This window comes from Asparagus officinalis, chromosome 7 (genome assembly GCF_001876935.1).
Source record: "Asparagus officinalis chromosome 7, Aspof.V1, whole genome shotgun sequence".
In the NCBI taxonomy this organism is placed as follows: Eukaryota; Viridiplantae; Streptophyta; class Magnoliopsida; order Asparagales; family Asparagaceae; genus Asparagus; species Asparagus officinalis.
Window position 1 is genome coordinate 120,916,788 of NC_033800.1, and position 16,665 is coordinate 120,933,452.

Here is a 16,665-nt window from a genome sequence, read left to right on the forward strand (position 1 = left end):
TAAGCTTTTTCATATTTTTAGTTGTGTCCAACATAAAAAAGGTAGAGTTCCACCTAATGCACACATCCAAACACAAATATAAACTAAATTTAAGTTTTTCAAGTTCAATGCAATTATTAAATTTAGCCAATCTTGATGGAGTCTGTCTCACATATATAACGGTTGAACGAACTCGAGCAATTGAGACTCCCAAGTCTTTAAGCCCATCACTAATGACAAGATTAATAATATGAGCAATAGAGCTCATTTAAAGGTATCTTCTACCTAACATTGCCCCTACCTATTTTTTAACCCTCTTCTTTCGGTATGTAATCATCGTGTTATTTGAGCTATCATTATCAACAGTGATAGTGAAAATATTCTCAATTCCTCAGTCTGCTAAGCACTTCTCTGTCACCTTCCCAAAATCATCTCCCCTACGACTAGAAATTGGATTAAAGTTTATTATTATTTTGTTCAACTTCTAATCATCATCGATCCAATGTGCATCCAAACACATATAGTTAACATTTTGGATGGAAGTCCATGTATATGTGGTAAAACACACTCTTTGGCATGTAGCCTTCAATAAATTCTACAAGTTTTTTTCCTATCAAGATAAATCTCGTAAATCTCTTTGGATGTCCAACGAGAAGGAACATAAAATCTAGGGCAAATAGCGAAGATAAAATATTGTAGTTCGATACCCTATACCAATTTAAATGAAAGCTCATCAGCAACAATAAAACAACCGAGGGCTTTTCTTACAGCTCTTTCATCATAACTCTAGTTACCTAGACTTCACATCTTATCACTACCACCCAAAATCACGTTGCAAACTCAATAGTTTTTGCCTGTTGCCAATTTACGTGGAGTTTTTTTACAGGTTTCCGTGTGATTATGTAAACATGTAGTTCCATTTTTGTTTGCATGGGCAAAATGTTCCTTTGATAGCAATTACATTTTGCCTTAGGATCATTGTTCTTATCCTTAAACATTGTTCTTATCCTTCAATTCTGTGAAGTGATTCCATACCTCTGATCTTTCTTTTATTGACTTTCTTTTATTTTGGATCTTCTGTTAAGAGGAATTAGCATCCACTTGATTTCTAGTTGTACTGACATTTTTACTTTCCTCTAATGGAACTCGAACCTATAAAATCAACCAATATATAAACATCTTTAAGTTGTCATCTCAAAACAATGTGAGATTTTTATAAGTAGGTGTCCTACTGTAGATAAAAGTGATCCAATAATATACTTTATCAATAATCTCTATTCTCGGACAATTGAATTTAATTTATAGAAGTAAATTTATGTGATATAATTAATTAGTTTAATTAAAATTGTTGCGCACATGCCACACATTAGACATGTGATGTGAGAACTAAGAACGTGTGAATTAAATTTATATTATATAGATAAGCCATGTAGTTCTTTTTAGCTTAGATCTTTTGAAGATATTCATGTACACATCAATTTGATTTTTAATCTCTTTCATCATTGACTCTTGACCATCAAAATCAAACATGAATTTTCAATAAAAAAACTATCAAAACTTTGAAAGATATTTATGACTCCTGTGATGACAAGTCCAATATCAAAGATGGATGTTGAGGAGGTTGTGGACCTTGTGGTTGCTCTACCATGATAAAGTTATCGAAGCATCATAGAGATCAGAATTTTTAGTTGCAAAGTTTTTAAGGTTTACTGCTAGGAAAGGAGATGAAGAAGATGAGTGTGGGAGACGAATGGTTTCTTCATTTTTGTGTGAATAAATTGGAGAAAATATGTCACGCAATTAGCAATTAGTTAACTTAAACACGATCTCAAACTTAAATGAGTTTTGATATATTATGACCTTATAATTCAAAACCACACTCAATACAGTAAATCACGAATACATTATATATCGATCAATTCGGATAAGTCGAGTCGAAAATTTGTCAAACCTGCCCTAACCAAAAAAATAATAATTTAAACTGACCCGAATTGCCAAAATTTTGGCAGTTCGGGTGGTTTCTTTGGTTTCGGCCTAATTATGCTCTAGCCTACTTATTATGTATGAGCTATTAACTATGCATTTATTCCCTTGCCATTTTTTGAGTAACAAATGTCTGCTTAAATAACTGGGGGCTGGGTTTACAGATGGAATGCAATATTGTTACGATCAGTAACAAGGTCAGGCTTTCCAAACACGCTCAGTCCATTTTATTAGGGGGGGTTATTTGTTGGTGTAATTTTGGGGTAAGTAGGATAATTTTTGGAACTTTACTTTATGGTGTTATTCATTGGGACAATGAGATTGAGATTTTACTTTAATGTGTTATTAATTGGGACAATGAGATTGAGACAGTTACCCCCACTTTTCTCAAAATTATCCCACTCTTATACAAACTTTTTGTCCCAACCTTTAAAAATTACTCCATTCTTAACTTTGGGACAATTATGAGGAAAGTGAGATAATTTTAAAGCACTAATTTATTAAATATCTAATATATGTTAATTGTATTATAATATATAATAAATCTTAATTATATTATATTATAAAATTCTATTATAATGTATAATAAAATATTATATAATTATCTAATATAACATTATTACAGATTGGTTAATAATATTTTTATATTATAATATTAGTATTATAATATTATAATATTACTTTATATTATTTAGTATATATTTTATTAGTTAGAATGAAAATATTATTGTAGTATATTTATGACATAAAATATTATATTATATAAAATAGTTGTTTATATATTTAATATAATTAATATATTAATTATAGTTAATTTATTATATAATAATTTACATATTTGTCTATTTTATACTTTATTAATAATTAATAGTCTTAAATATATTGTTAATGTTATGGTAGTATTATAATATTAAATAAATATTTATTACTATAATAAAAATTATAATAAATTACTTATTATTACAAGTATGATAATATATATATAAAATTAAATATATATTATATTATTTTAATAATATTTTTAATTAATAATTTTTATCATATTAATAGTATATTATGATTATTATAAATATTATATTTTAATAAAGAGCCATGTCATCAATTATTCTATTTTAATTATAGTAATTATCTTAAAATAAAATAAAATATTATATTTTTAATAATAATTTAATATTTTAAATAATATTATATTGAATTCAACAAAATATTATAATATTTGGTTAAATATTATATTAAATATATTATTTGTATATTATATCAATTATTATAGAATATATCATATTATTATAATATATTATATTAAATTAATTAATAACTATAAATATAGTTATAATTAATTAGTAATTATAATATAATATATTATAGTTTAGTATAAAGTAAAATATTATATTATATTATATTATAATAACATACCAAATAATATGCTAAACCAATTAGTTAAATTAATTTAGACTTAATTGATAGATAAATATTGTATTTTAATAGGGTGACATATCATCAATTATCTCACATGAATTGTCAAATCAAAGCTTTAAATTGTTCCATTATCCTAAATTGTCTCACTTTACACTACTTAAAAATATCCCGAAGGGATAAATTTGTTCCACTAGAATAATTATCATACTTAGCCCCAACTTGTCCCAACCAATAACCCTATTTAGCCAATTTATCAAAACAAATTATAAAAAAAAGAACTAAAGAAAAAGTAAGTAAAAAAATCGAACAGCAAGTTCTAATCCGACGGTCAGGATCCATCGTGTCCGTACACTCGCACGTTATTCACGAGAAACGCCGCCGCTACCGAAGAAATGACTTCCTCTAATTACAATCCTACCCCTATATCCGTTCATAATTTATTAACCGCAATAAATTATTTAAAAAAAAGGAAAAAAAGGGAAAAAATGCATTTTTATTTCCGATATAGCAAGAACCCCTGAAACCGAGCAAAAGTTGCTCTCTGAAAACTTGACGAAATTGGCAAACAATCAGAAGAAAATCCGGAGAAGAAATTCCAAATGGTTTCAGATGGCGAGCTCGTGGATCGCCTGCGATCGTTCCTTCGGGCCTCCGATCTCAACACGACGACCACCACCGGCGCCGTCCGCCGCCAGCTGGAGGCGGACTTCAATGTCGATCTCAGCGAGAAGAAGGCCTTCATCAGGGAGCAGGTCGATCTGTTCTTGAGCGAGCTCGAGAACGAGAAGAAGGAAGAAGAAGAGAAGGAGGAGGAGAATGATGAGGAGGAGAATGGAGTGAAGGAAGAGGAGGAGGAGGAGGAAGAAGAAGACGAGGAAGATGAGGAGGAGGAAGAGGAGAGGAGCAATGGAGGGAGAAGCAGAAAGCGAAGGTGAGCTCAGTTTTCTTTCAAATTAGGGTTTCGTTTCCCCTAATTTGGGTTCTAGGTCATATGCATGTTTAAGTTTTGTGCATTCTGGTGGAATTTGGGAGTGGCTGTGATTAGTTACTATGTATGGTTGAGGTGAAACAAAAGGATTTTATTTTGAACTGTAAATATGTAACTTTTCTAAAAAATTTTAAATTTGTCAAATTAAGGTTAATTCTAACCATTGTGAGAACAGGTGATTATTGTCTGAGGTGCACAAATAGTTGGTTTTATGATTAATGAAGTTATGAACTAGACCTGCAGACTTTTTGCCTTTTTCCATTTTGATGGCCTATGATACTCTGAAATTCTTTAGTTTAAGTTTACGTTGCCAGATGCATTACATGTTTATGGATGTAATGGTGTTTCCAACGTACTTGGTTAGATGATTATTAGAGATATGAACTAAACTTGCAGACTTCTACCTTTTCCCATTAGAATGATCTGTGATACTCTTGAAACTATAGTTTAAGCTTAGTTTGCCAGCTGCATTACATGTGTAGGATGAAATGATGTTTCGAACATAGTCTTAATTAGAGGAAGAAGTGATACATCAGGCACCCCTTTGAACTTTGATATGTAGTAGGAATCATGCGTAATATTAGTTTCGATAAATAATATGTATGTCTTAAATAGAACAAAGAGGAATGTTACAATAGCATTTTCTCTCTTTACTTTATATATACAAATAGATTATAGAGAAGAAGAGAGAGAAAGGAGGATAGATGCTCATTCGATTCAGTAACTTTCGGGGGGCGAAGACATCATAGTATTTACAATTTAAGGCTCATAGGAGCTAGGTTAGGATTTTTACGTAAAGAATGCTTGCACTAGAGACACTGTTGTGTTTGATTGACATGCAGATCACCCCAACTCCACTTTCCTTGGCTTTTACAACATAAAATATAGGTAGATAGGACAATTTCTTCTACATAAGACAAATAGAGTACTTACGCATTTCATTTCTAGGACACTTCCATTTTCTCTTCGATGCACCATACATCTTTTAGGATGAAAATTTAAGGGTGTGTTTGGTAATCGAGGTGTTTGTTTTTGTTGTGTTTTTTAGAAAAACATAATGCCATGGTTTTTTTTTTCAAATATGTTTTGAAAACACCATTTATAGTTATTATTTATAAAACGGTGGCGGCCGGCCGGCGGACGGCGCGACGGGAGCGCGGTCAAGACAGACGCGTCCCGGCGGTCGTGGTCAGTGAGCAGGTCAAAGCAGCGACGGCTGACTGGCGGGTGGCACGGGCGGCGGGCGGACGAGCGGGACTAACCAGACGACGACCGTCGGCTGCCGACAGCCGGCGATGGGCGAGCGACGGGCGGGTGGCGGGCGACGAGCGGGTGGAGCGGCGGGGCAGACGACGAGCGCGTCGCCGGCGCGGTGCTCGGCGGATGGTCGGTAGGCGGATCGGTAAGCGGGCCGGTGGCTAGGTTAGCCTGGTGAGAAGATAGGAACGGTGGCGGGTGTAAGGGGCGGGCGGCGGAGATAAGGAGGCGGGCCAGGCAAGTGGCGGTAGGCCGACGATGGGCGGCCCGGATGATAAGGCGGCTGATGTCAGCCGGGCAGGGGCGCGAGGCTGACTAGTCGCTAAGCGGCGGCTGACATCAACGGCGGGCAGGCGGCAGGGCGATTGCGGATGACGTGCCTGCTGCCCGGGTGGGCGTAGAGGCGGCGAGCGGCGGGCCGGGACGAGCGGGTGGGGGGGCGCCTACGGCGAGCGACAGGCAGGGGCGATGGCGACTTAGATGAAAAAACGGAATCTTAAAACACCTTTTTGGTGTTTAGAGAAAAATGTTTATTTTTTGAATTTTGTAAAGGGGCAAGTCAAAAAAACGTCCCGGTTGCTAAACGCGTTTTATTGTTTTTGTTAAAAATAAAAATAGAAACGACAAAAACTCCACGGTTGCCAAACGCTCCCTAAGAGAATAGGTCAGCATATAAGTTATAGATGGTTAGAATCAAGATGAGGAAGCTAAGGTTTCAGAGTCTCTGCCCTCCTTCTCCCTTTACCTCCCTCTCTTTCCTTTCTCCCTACTTCCTGTCCGCAGGTAAGTGTGACTTTCATTGAGTTTTGCCAGTGAAAATCTCATGAGGATGTTTCTACTTCTATTTTCCAGATACTTGTTTTGTTTTCGTGTAATTATGTCCATTGTAGCTTATATCATCAAATGGATTAGATCAAAACTTGAATGGGTTAGATCATTTTAGTGTGGAAAAGACTGCTGAGTATCAATCTATTTCTTAGTACTGAAATAGAGAATAAATTAAGAGGATAATAACAAGATACTAGACAATAATCAGGAAAATGCTAATTGTGTTGACAACCTCACTGCAATTTCACAAGCTTCAACATTCACCATGGTAACAGGGAAACTATCAATTCTCACTTGTAACTAGAAGGTCTGCAATCCTCATTGTTGTAATCTTGCTTGTCAAGCTTACATTAACTGCAACAGGCCGAAAAACTTATGCTTGAATGCTAGTGGAGAAGTTGAAGAGAGGATGAGAAATGAAAAGTGAAGTTGAAATGGATACCTAATCTGCACTATTGGCGGACATGGTAGATGGCAACAGAGGGAGGGTTATTGTTCTTTTTGTTGGTAAACATGATAAAATTTGGGTTTCCCTGGTGAAACCACCTATAGGAGCATACTGGTAAATAAAAAAGTAGGCCCCATGATATCATAAAGGACAATAGGGGTCGTGCTAAATGCGTGCTAAATGTGGCAGTCACTTGGCGGTCACAGTTGGTGGCAGTCACTAACCTAGTAAGGAAATAAACAGGATGGTCTGGGAAGTTTGTATGCTGAAGTGCGTATATCCCAGCTCAAGGCACAACGCAAATTGTGTGTAAGGATAAGCTTCAGTTGGAAAAGTTTAAAAATTAGAGTTTTATCAATATAGACTATATATATATATATAGATAGAGAAAAATGGGTATGCTTGATACTAAGCACAAATTTTATGCTTGGTAGTGAGGTGTCCTATTCCCATCCACTTATTCCAATTCCCAACCACTCCCCAGCCCATGTGAATGTGGGCCCCGATTTTAATGAGTGGAGGGGAATATGCTACCTCACTACCAAGCAAAAAAACTTGTGCTTGGTACTAAGCATATCCATAATATATATATATATATATAGTATATTAGAGAGAGAGAAGAGAAGAGAGAAAATTTTATGTCAACATTAAGTGGACCATCCACACAACAATTTTCTATCCAAATTGATGGATACCTAAGGGATCCATGCCAAGATATGAAAGAGACTATTATATATATATTATATATATAATACTATATATAGTATGGATGGATATAAAGTTTGGTAGACTAAAGGCTTCTTGTCCAGCTGTTAAGTTGACATAAAGTTGTACTAGTTTATTCTCTCTCTCTTCTCTTTATATATATATATATATATATATATATAATATATATATATATAGAACAATTCTTAATGTCAACATTAAGTTATTGGTCCACCAAAGTTTCTATCCACTCATATTTCCTAGGAATTCTGGCAATGATATGAAGAGTCTTTGTATACATAATAAATGAGTGGATAGAACTTTGGTGGAACAAATGATTGGTGTCCACTTAAGTTGACATAAAGATCAACTATATATATTATGAGTGATAGAAACTTTGCTGGACAAGGAAATTGGTGTCTAACTTCAGTTGACATAAGATCAACTAATATATATATATATTATATAATATAAATATATAATATATATATATATATATATACCAAGCTAGCACACACACACACACACACACACACACTAGTGTGCACCCCGTGCAAAGCACCGATCTTATTTTTATTTCTGCTGACCAGTATCTTATTGTATTTAAGTACAATTTTTGTAAGTCTACAAGTAACATTTTTAAATGCTACAATATCCCGTCTGAGCTACAGATAAGCTAACAGCAATGGTTTTAAACGGCTAGCAGTTTCGTCTGTGCTACATCAATAAGCTAGCAATGAGTATTTATCGAAAAAAAAAAAAGGCATGAATTAATGAACGCTTTGGATCCTCCTGTTCCTGTGTTAAATAATATACAAGTAATTTTACTGGTAGGGCATGAAATAATGAATATTGGATCCTCTTCCATTATATAGAGAATATATATATAATATATTATATATAATATATATATATGAGAAAAATGGTATGCTTTTGGTACCAAGCACAGATATAGAAATTTTTATGCTTAGTAGTGATGTGTCACATCCTCATCACTCACTACCCATGTGAATGTGGTCCCATATTTGAAATGAGTGGAGGGGGATGTGAAACAGCATCACTACAAGCACTATACTTTTGTGGGCTTGGTTACCAAGCATACCCTATATTGCTCTCTCGTCTCTCTCTATATATAATATATATATATATATATATATATATATATATAATTATATATATATATATATTATATAATGCTTCAAAACGCGTTTTGAGCAGAGCCTATTAGAACCTTTTTGAGACAATGCTAATTACTTAAATTTTTTCAGAAGTACAGTTCTTTAATACACTGGAGATGACAAGGAACCAAAGAGGGAGCTTTAAATCCTAAAACCATAGTAAAATATCCGCACTGTATGTTTATCCGGTCTTCTTTATATACTTTCAGAATATCTGCTGACACCATAGTATTTATATAACCACAACTTAAGAAAGCTCCGCCTAGCCCACAATAGGGCGTAACACTAGGTCTATGGTGGTATCTTTGGCCGACACCTACTAGCGCCTGGCGGTACTAAGGCTATCCATTCTAGATTTTGATAGTACCTAGGTGGTTTTGCCTCCCATGGAATTGCACGTTTTAGGTATTGATCGTGATTTCCTTCAATTATAGCCTCCACGAGTCCTTCAATCCTCCTCCAACTATGACACATCCTCTAACCTCCTCCCAATGTGTAGGCAAAACCCCTCCCATCACCACTTAAGAATCCACCTAGGTGTCAGTTCAGCGCTAAAAGCTTTCCATAACATCAGCATTGACTATTCAGAAATGTTAATTTAAAACTAAAAGATAGAGAACGCGCTAGGCCCTGCCTAGGCTTCCACTTAGGCTTCCTAGGCTCTAGGCATAAGTCTAACGCCTAGACTGCGCTACGCTTTCTGTAACATTGTATATAACGGCAACAAAGTGTTATTTGCATACCAGTGCCTCTGAATTTATATTTCTTGATTCGTCTTGACCTGTATAAAAGAACAATTTTCTTACTGTTTCCCATTAGCAAAAAGTTTAAATGACATCATCCAATACTTGAACCAGACATAGAGTTGCTTGAGATACATTTGTTCTTTGTTTTTTCCAAGTATGAGAAAATTGTCAGTTGAAATTTTTTGTACCTACATGTTTATTCGGACCAAAAATATTTATTTAATGTTTTTTTTTTGGCTTTTTACTAATCTAAATTTCCTCGTGGTGCTAGTAGTTGAATTGTTATGCAGCACCGACAGATACGCGGAACAAGTCTTGAGTTCGCGTGTTCGACGCGGTCGGAACGGAAGACACGCGTGTCGCAGCGTCGAACACCGGTCAAGTCCGCCAAACACGCTCAACGCCCCAAACGCATTTCGACATCGCTCCACGGACGACAGTTGAAGGACTCGTTCCCGACAACTCGGCTGAGAAGGCGAAAAAAGAAAAACCCGAACCCAAATCCAAACGTCTAATTTCTTCACTCACCCGATCGGGCTGGATTCCCCACGAAACAAAAAAGAAACGCCGGCCCAACAATCTCAGATCTCATCTCTAATCTCGGCTCGTCTCAGTCGTCGTCCTCGTCAGCAAAATCGCAATCTCAGCTCGTCCCTGCGTCGTCCTCCGTCCTCGTCTCCCTCGATCATCATCGTCAGCTAGGTCAGTCCTCTCCTCTTGATTTCTTGCTCCTCTCTGTTTCTTTCATCTCGCTCTCCTCGAATCTCTCGATCTCTCTCGTCGCTAGGTCAGTCTCCTCTTCGTTCCCGATCTCTCTCTGATTCTTCGTCTCTGCTCTCTCCGCCGCCAGATCTCTCTCTTGAATTCTTCGTCTCTATCTCCCGATCTCTCTTTGATTCTTCGTTGCTCTCCCGAATCTCTTCAGCCTCTCTTCTGATTTCTGCTCACTTTCGTCCTCTTCTGTGAATCTGTCTCGTTTTTCTCTCTCTGAATATAAATATAAAGATTTTACTGTTTTTAACAATTTTAATTTACTGTTTTATGTTTAATTTACTCGTTAATTAATTAGCGTTTCATTAATTTACTGTTGAATTAATTAGGGTTCGCATTTTTTAATTTATTGTTAATTAGGATTCAGTTTCCTATTTTGGCTATTAATTTTTTAATTTACTGTTATTGCTATTGTATTTAGAGAAATGAAACAAGAAGGGAGTTTCTAGTGGCAGTGGAGTAACAAGATGATAAATATCCGTTTTGAAAATATGTTTCAAATTGGAAGAAAAAGGGTGGAACGGCCAGGAGAGAATTGGAGATTGATGATGTAAATTATTCAGAGGAGTTTAACCGTTCACAACTCAACGAGTTAAAAATCACCTCGTTGAGGAAAGCAGGACTGAATTACAGATGTATTCCCAAGTCAACACCCGAAACCTAAAGGAGTTTCAAAGGACTTGGAGTCAAGCGGAGGCGAGGATTTTTTTTTTTTTTTTTTTGTTTGAGGCTTCTAGGCCTAAGACGCCAGTTTTTCGCGCTACCATCTGGCACTGCAAGTAATAACCGTGTAAGTGCAAGTGCAAGCATGCTGATTCCGTGAAAGTGAATCTAAGAGGAGGAGGGGGTCTAATACCTGTGGAACAAACATTCAACTTGGGAGCAAGGGAGGAATTAGGATGAATTGATTGTAGATGTTCTTCAACCGAGGGATTGTCCTTCAACTTGACAAGGAATCCATATTATGTTAAAGATTTTACAAGAATCTACTATCATTACAACGTAAGAAAACTCCACATAGAGAGATTGATGGAGCCCATTAGGGACACATGGTGACAAAAGGGGTCTCCATTTGTAGTGATGATGAGAGGATTCAGCAAAGAAGGTCCATTTTTCATTAATTTTATGGGCGATATGTGAGGGTAAACCAATGTCTTGAATGCCGTGAAATACCGAGGAGAAGTCAAGAATAATATTTATCCAAGTGGAAGCTAAGAAAAAGTGCATCATAAAGGTGGGTAATGAGGACAAGAAATAACAATATTTGATTAGTTTGATATTTTTTGAAATTTTGAATTTTAAAATTTAAAATTTAAAAATTTGAATTAAATTAAAAATTTAGTTTAAATTTTAGTTGAGTGATTTGAAGGATTGTTGTTTGTTTTATATTTTTATTGCATCGTTGTGTGCACGTAGTTTTTTATAAATAAGGTTGTATGAGACTATTAAAAATCAATGAATTCATTGAAAAATTAAAATGAAATTTGAGTTGACTTAAATTTTGGGTGGAAACCTAGGCCTCAGGCGTGAAAACCGGCTAGCCAATACCTGTCCCTTCTTCTAGCCTTCAAAACCTCTATTTTCTCAGCCGTTCATTTGTTCATCTCCAGCCTCGCTGCCCCGACCCCTTCTCTTCCACAAGCTGTCGATCTCTCCCTGGCTCTCCTTTACTTCAAGCAACGTTGTTCCCTGGGCCTCGTAAGCCGTCAGAACCACCTCAACAGTCGTTGATTTCCCTCCGTCCTCCCTCAGCACTCTTCGAGCCGCCGTTTATTTCGTCTGACAGCGCTGTCGCCTCGGTCCCGACGCACCGCCACCATGCATCACGACCTGACGACTACGCCGTGGAACATCACACATACCGCCTCATCCCGTCACCCGCGTCGTCATCAGTTTAACACTGTCGCACTCGTCGTCATCGGATCTCCGCCTCATCATCGCCGTTCAGTCACCGTTATCGTCTGGCACGCAACTCTACAGAGGTCTCTCACCGCCGAGTCGTTTCGACTCAAATGAAGTTCGTTTTTTTTCGTCCCTTATTTTCTGTTGATTTCAATTTTGTTAGTAATAATTGGCATGAATTAATACATCTCTAAACTCGTCTTATATTCACTGCGTACATTATAATTGTGAGTTGAGAGTATCTGAACATCGTGACGTGCTTACTTGTATTGATCTAGAACTTACGAAATGATATTATTGATATTTGCGATTAAATATTCGAGATTGGGATTGTTTATGACTATTGTTGCACAATCTTGTTAATAAATCCATTTGTCACATTAACTGTTTTAGATAAAATAAATTTTCCTACCTAAGATCATGAATTTTGCGAACGGTGCGTTGTTCAGATTTAGATCGCGTTGATTTCGATGGACCCTCTCCCTCGTTTTTGCATCATTTTGGTATCAAGAGCAATGGTTCTAGGGTAGGAAATTTTTATTTTATATTTTAGATTAGTTGAGGTCTTTTTAATTTTGATATTAAAAAATTATCATTTCATCTCATTTACTGTTTGTGCAGCACCATTCATCTCATCTTAGTTAGTGTAATCCACTCACACAGGTCTACCCTATCAATTTAGGAGCAGTCAAGTGAGTCAACTAGTGAGTCAAGCATGTCCAGCAGTAACAAATCCAGAATTCTCCAACAACGTTAAGCAAATCGCTGAGTTAAACGGATTAAAATAAGTAACTTAACACAATGAGAGCAGAGCTACCGGCGAGCCTGAATAACACCAACAGAGAGACGTGCTAGTTAGAAGAAACGCGGGTTACAACTCCGTCAGCGAGGTCAAGGCTATGGATACCTCACCGTAAGGTCATGAGTAACATCGTTCATACGACCCGCCGTCTCAACTTGTGCCTGATCCACCACCTTTGATGGTAAGCTCGATCCACAAATTTTCTTTGACTGGCTGAAGAGCATAGGATCGCTACTTCGATTTAATGTCCCTGACGAATTCCTAGAAAGTCAGTTTGGCACAATGAAGCTTCACGTGGATCCAGCTTACGCAATATTGGTCCAATTGAAATGATTGAAGGCATATTAGAGTGAGTTATCAATTTTTACTTGGGCGAGAAAGACCGACGAACTGAAACAGAAATATCTCCTGCCACGTTTATTTATAGATTTGCTAGATTAAGTGCGATTGTCTTACTTCATTGGAACCAAAATCTGTAAAGAGTACAGTTGCTTCAATTGATGAATTATTTAAATCGATGCAGCACCATTGAATCAGAGGCACCAATAAAGTCTTATCAAAATTTAAAGGCTGGATTAAGAAGCGACGCTTCAAACCGAACTTTTGCTAAAGGAGTAAACACCTTTGAGAGAGCTTACGCCTTAGTTCAAGATTTAGATAAACCCAATTCTATTATCTTATAGGCTCCAGAAATTTTTAACATCATCCCTCCATAGTCTTCTCGTGCCAATACATACTAGTCCAGCCCTCTGAGTCGATCTAACCCTAGTTCTTCTAGTCTAAGAAATCGATCCCAAGGGCGCAGAAGTTAGAGATATCTCTCTCCAAACTGTAGCCTAATAATGCAGTGTTACAATGTCAAGGATATGAGCCATGTTCTTTTGTCTGTACAATTCCGTTCAGAGTTTAGAAATTAATAAGCCGCCTATCAACGGAATCAAAATCTATTATTAAGGAAATCGTAATCAAACCGTCAATTTGACAGAATTTAAGCTCGAAAGAAAATCCATGATAGTATAATCGAAGAACAATGCAACTTCCGTTCATTCTGAAACTAACCCTAGCAATTGAGTGAAGTTAATTGAATTTTCATGTAATGACAAGACTCCGACTATTCTTCAAGCTACCAATTTGATCATGGAGTTCACAGTGATGTTTTGTCCCTGAAGCTGTTCGCTAAAATTGAAGACTCCAACTCCTGAATTCACTTCAGTGACTAAACGTTGTTGATATTACCTCACGAAGTTCTTGGACCAACTGAACACCAAGCACATTCCTGATTTGGTTCTTAAAGTGAGTCACTCAGATATCTGTATGGAAGTTAAATCAGCAAATTGAGACATCATGTGAGATACTAACCATATAGAATGTCAAACCCTCCATGCATTGTCCCGATAGCCTCACACATACACTGATCTTTTTGGGAATATATAGTGATTATGGATATAAGTTTGAGATGCGAGTGTTTGCATTCTCGTCTCATGTTGAACACGCAAAAACAACTCATCCGTCATGCATGTGTTTGTACGTTCCCTCCTTATCACTCAAAAATAGGAAATTTGTTATCATATTAACCAGAAGGAACACCTAATTAATTTCCATTTGATAGAGGACGTCCATGCATTTTAGACACTTCGTTGAGTTTACATCTGGGCATTTGATCACAATTGTTTTGAGTCTGGCATTTCATCATAATTTATTTGAGTTTGATTTACATTATTTTTTTATTTTGCATGTGATTATCATAATTGGCGGAATCAGTGAGTCTAATTGAATAAATACATTGCTAACTGAAATGTATAGTATTGAGTCACGGACTAATTTAAAACTATTAAGCTGATAATTTTAGTATGGTTTGGAAGCTTGTCCAATACAGTTATTTATAGCTGTTTTAAGATTTAACATGATATTTATGCGAGCTTATTCCAACTCTGAACTAATTAATGGAAACATTTATTGATTTGGTCATAGTTCATTTTTAAATATTGAGTGATTAAAACAGTTCACAATGTTATGTGGCAGTCCACTGATATAAGCCTGATCCTAACCTATTATTATGAGAGTTTCTTTCACTAATTCCACTTCCTATATATTCTCCATATACCAAAGGCAGTGAATGTTGATATACTTTTAGAATTGGTGAATTTATAATGCCAATCTAGTCTAATGATTTGAGATGGCACGAAAAATAACTGACAGCAAATTAAGATGCAGACAGAGTATATTGAAGATGACAGTTTCTGGGGCAGCTAACTCGACGGAGTCGAGTTTTCTCCCATCCGGGGAGAAATAATGAGGACAAGAAATAGCAATATTTGATTAGTTTATATATTTTTGAATTTTGAATTTAAATTTTAAATTTAAAATTTAAAATTTAAAATTTGAAAATTTGAAAATTTGAAATTTAAGTATTAATTTTAGTGAGCGAATTGAGGGATTGTTGTTTGTTTCTATTTTTATTGCACGTTGTGTGCACCGTAGTTTTTTTATTAAATAGGTTGTAATGAGACTATTGAAAATCAATGAATTATTAAAAATTGAAATAAAAATTTTGATTTGGCTTAATTTTGCGGTGTGAGAACCTTAGGCATCGTATAAACCCTAAAGGCCAATACCTGTTCCTCTCTTCTATCGCTGTGCAAACTCTATTCTTTTCTGTTTATTCTGTTCATAGCTCAGCAGCTTCGTTGCCCTACCCTTCTTTTCCCAAGCTGCCGATCTCTCCCCTGCTCTTTCTAGCATTCAAGCAAGCCTGTTTTGTTCCCGGCTCCGTAAGCGCGTCAGAACCACCTCAACAATTGTTTGATTTTCGCCTCCGTCCTCCACTCTTCGAGCCGCCGTTTATTTCGTCTTGAAGAGCCGCTGCCGTCATCGTCCCTACGCCCGGCCACCTGCATCGACGACGACTACCCGTAGGGACATCGCACGTCCTCACCCATGGTACACCGTCGTCGGCGTCGTCATTCAGTTTAACACTGTCGCACTCGTCGTCATTCGATCTCCAGCCTCATCATCGCCGTTCAGTTCCAACCGTTGTCGTCGCAGCCAACTCATAGGCCTCTCACGGTCAAGTTCTGTTCAGACCAATAAAGGTTTCGTTTTCTTTCGTCCCCTTATTTTTCTGTGAATTTTATTTTGTTAGTTAATTGCATGAATAATACATCTCTTAAACTCGTCTTATATTCACTGGCGTACATTATAATTGCAGTGAGTTAGAGTATCTGAACATGTAACTGCTTAACACTTGGTATTGAGATCTTAGAAACTTGCGAAAAGTGATAATTAAAATATTGCGATAAATTAATTGAGATTGGGATTGTTTATGACTATCGTTGGCATAATTTGTTAAAATCCATTGTGCACATTAACTGTTTAGATTAAATTTCTACCTAGTATCAATGAATTTGTGCGAAACGGTGACGTTGTTCGATTTAGATGCCGCTGGATATACCGATGGACCCCCTTCCCCGTTTCGACATCAGTGGGATCGTAAAATATCAATCCAAATCAAACCGATAATGCTTCGGCATGCGAAATGCCGCGAGAGGGCTTGTGGAGGGCACCGTGACCTCACTTATTTTGGACTCATGTGGTAGTCCATACAACTTAATCTTGGCTATTAAGAATATTTGTGCGGCTAAGACACGGAAAGCAATGCCGTC

General features: G+C 36.5%; 1 protein-coding gene across 4 annotated transcripts in view; it reads left to right on the forward strand.

Moving 5' to 3' along the window:
- The window catches only part of LOC109848622 (upstream activation factor subunit spp27-like), a 34,348-nt gene continuing 21,537 nt past the window's right edge, over positions 3,855-16,665 (forward strand). For all 4 annotated transcript variants that reach the window (XR_002248848.1, XM_020418229.1, XM_020418227.1 and 1 more), the window contains exon 1: positions 3,855-4,309. Coding sequence is in view for 3 of the 4 variants with exons in the window: in XM_020418229.1 (XP_020273818.1) it covers positions 3,978-4,309 (332 nt within the window). In the remaining variant the exon portion in view is untranslated. The remainder of the gene's footprint in view (positions 4,310-16,665) is intronic.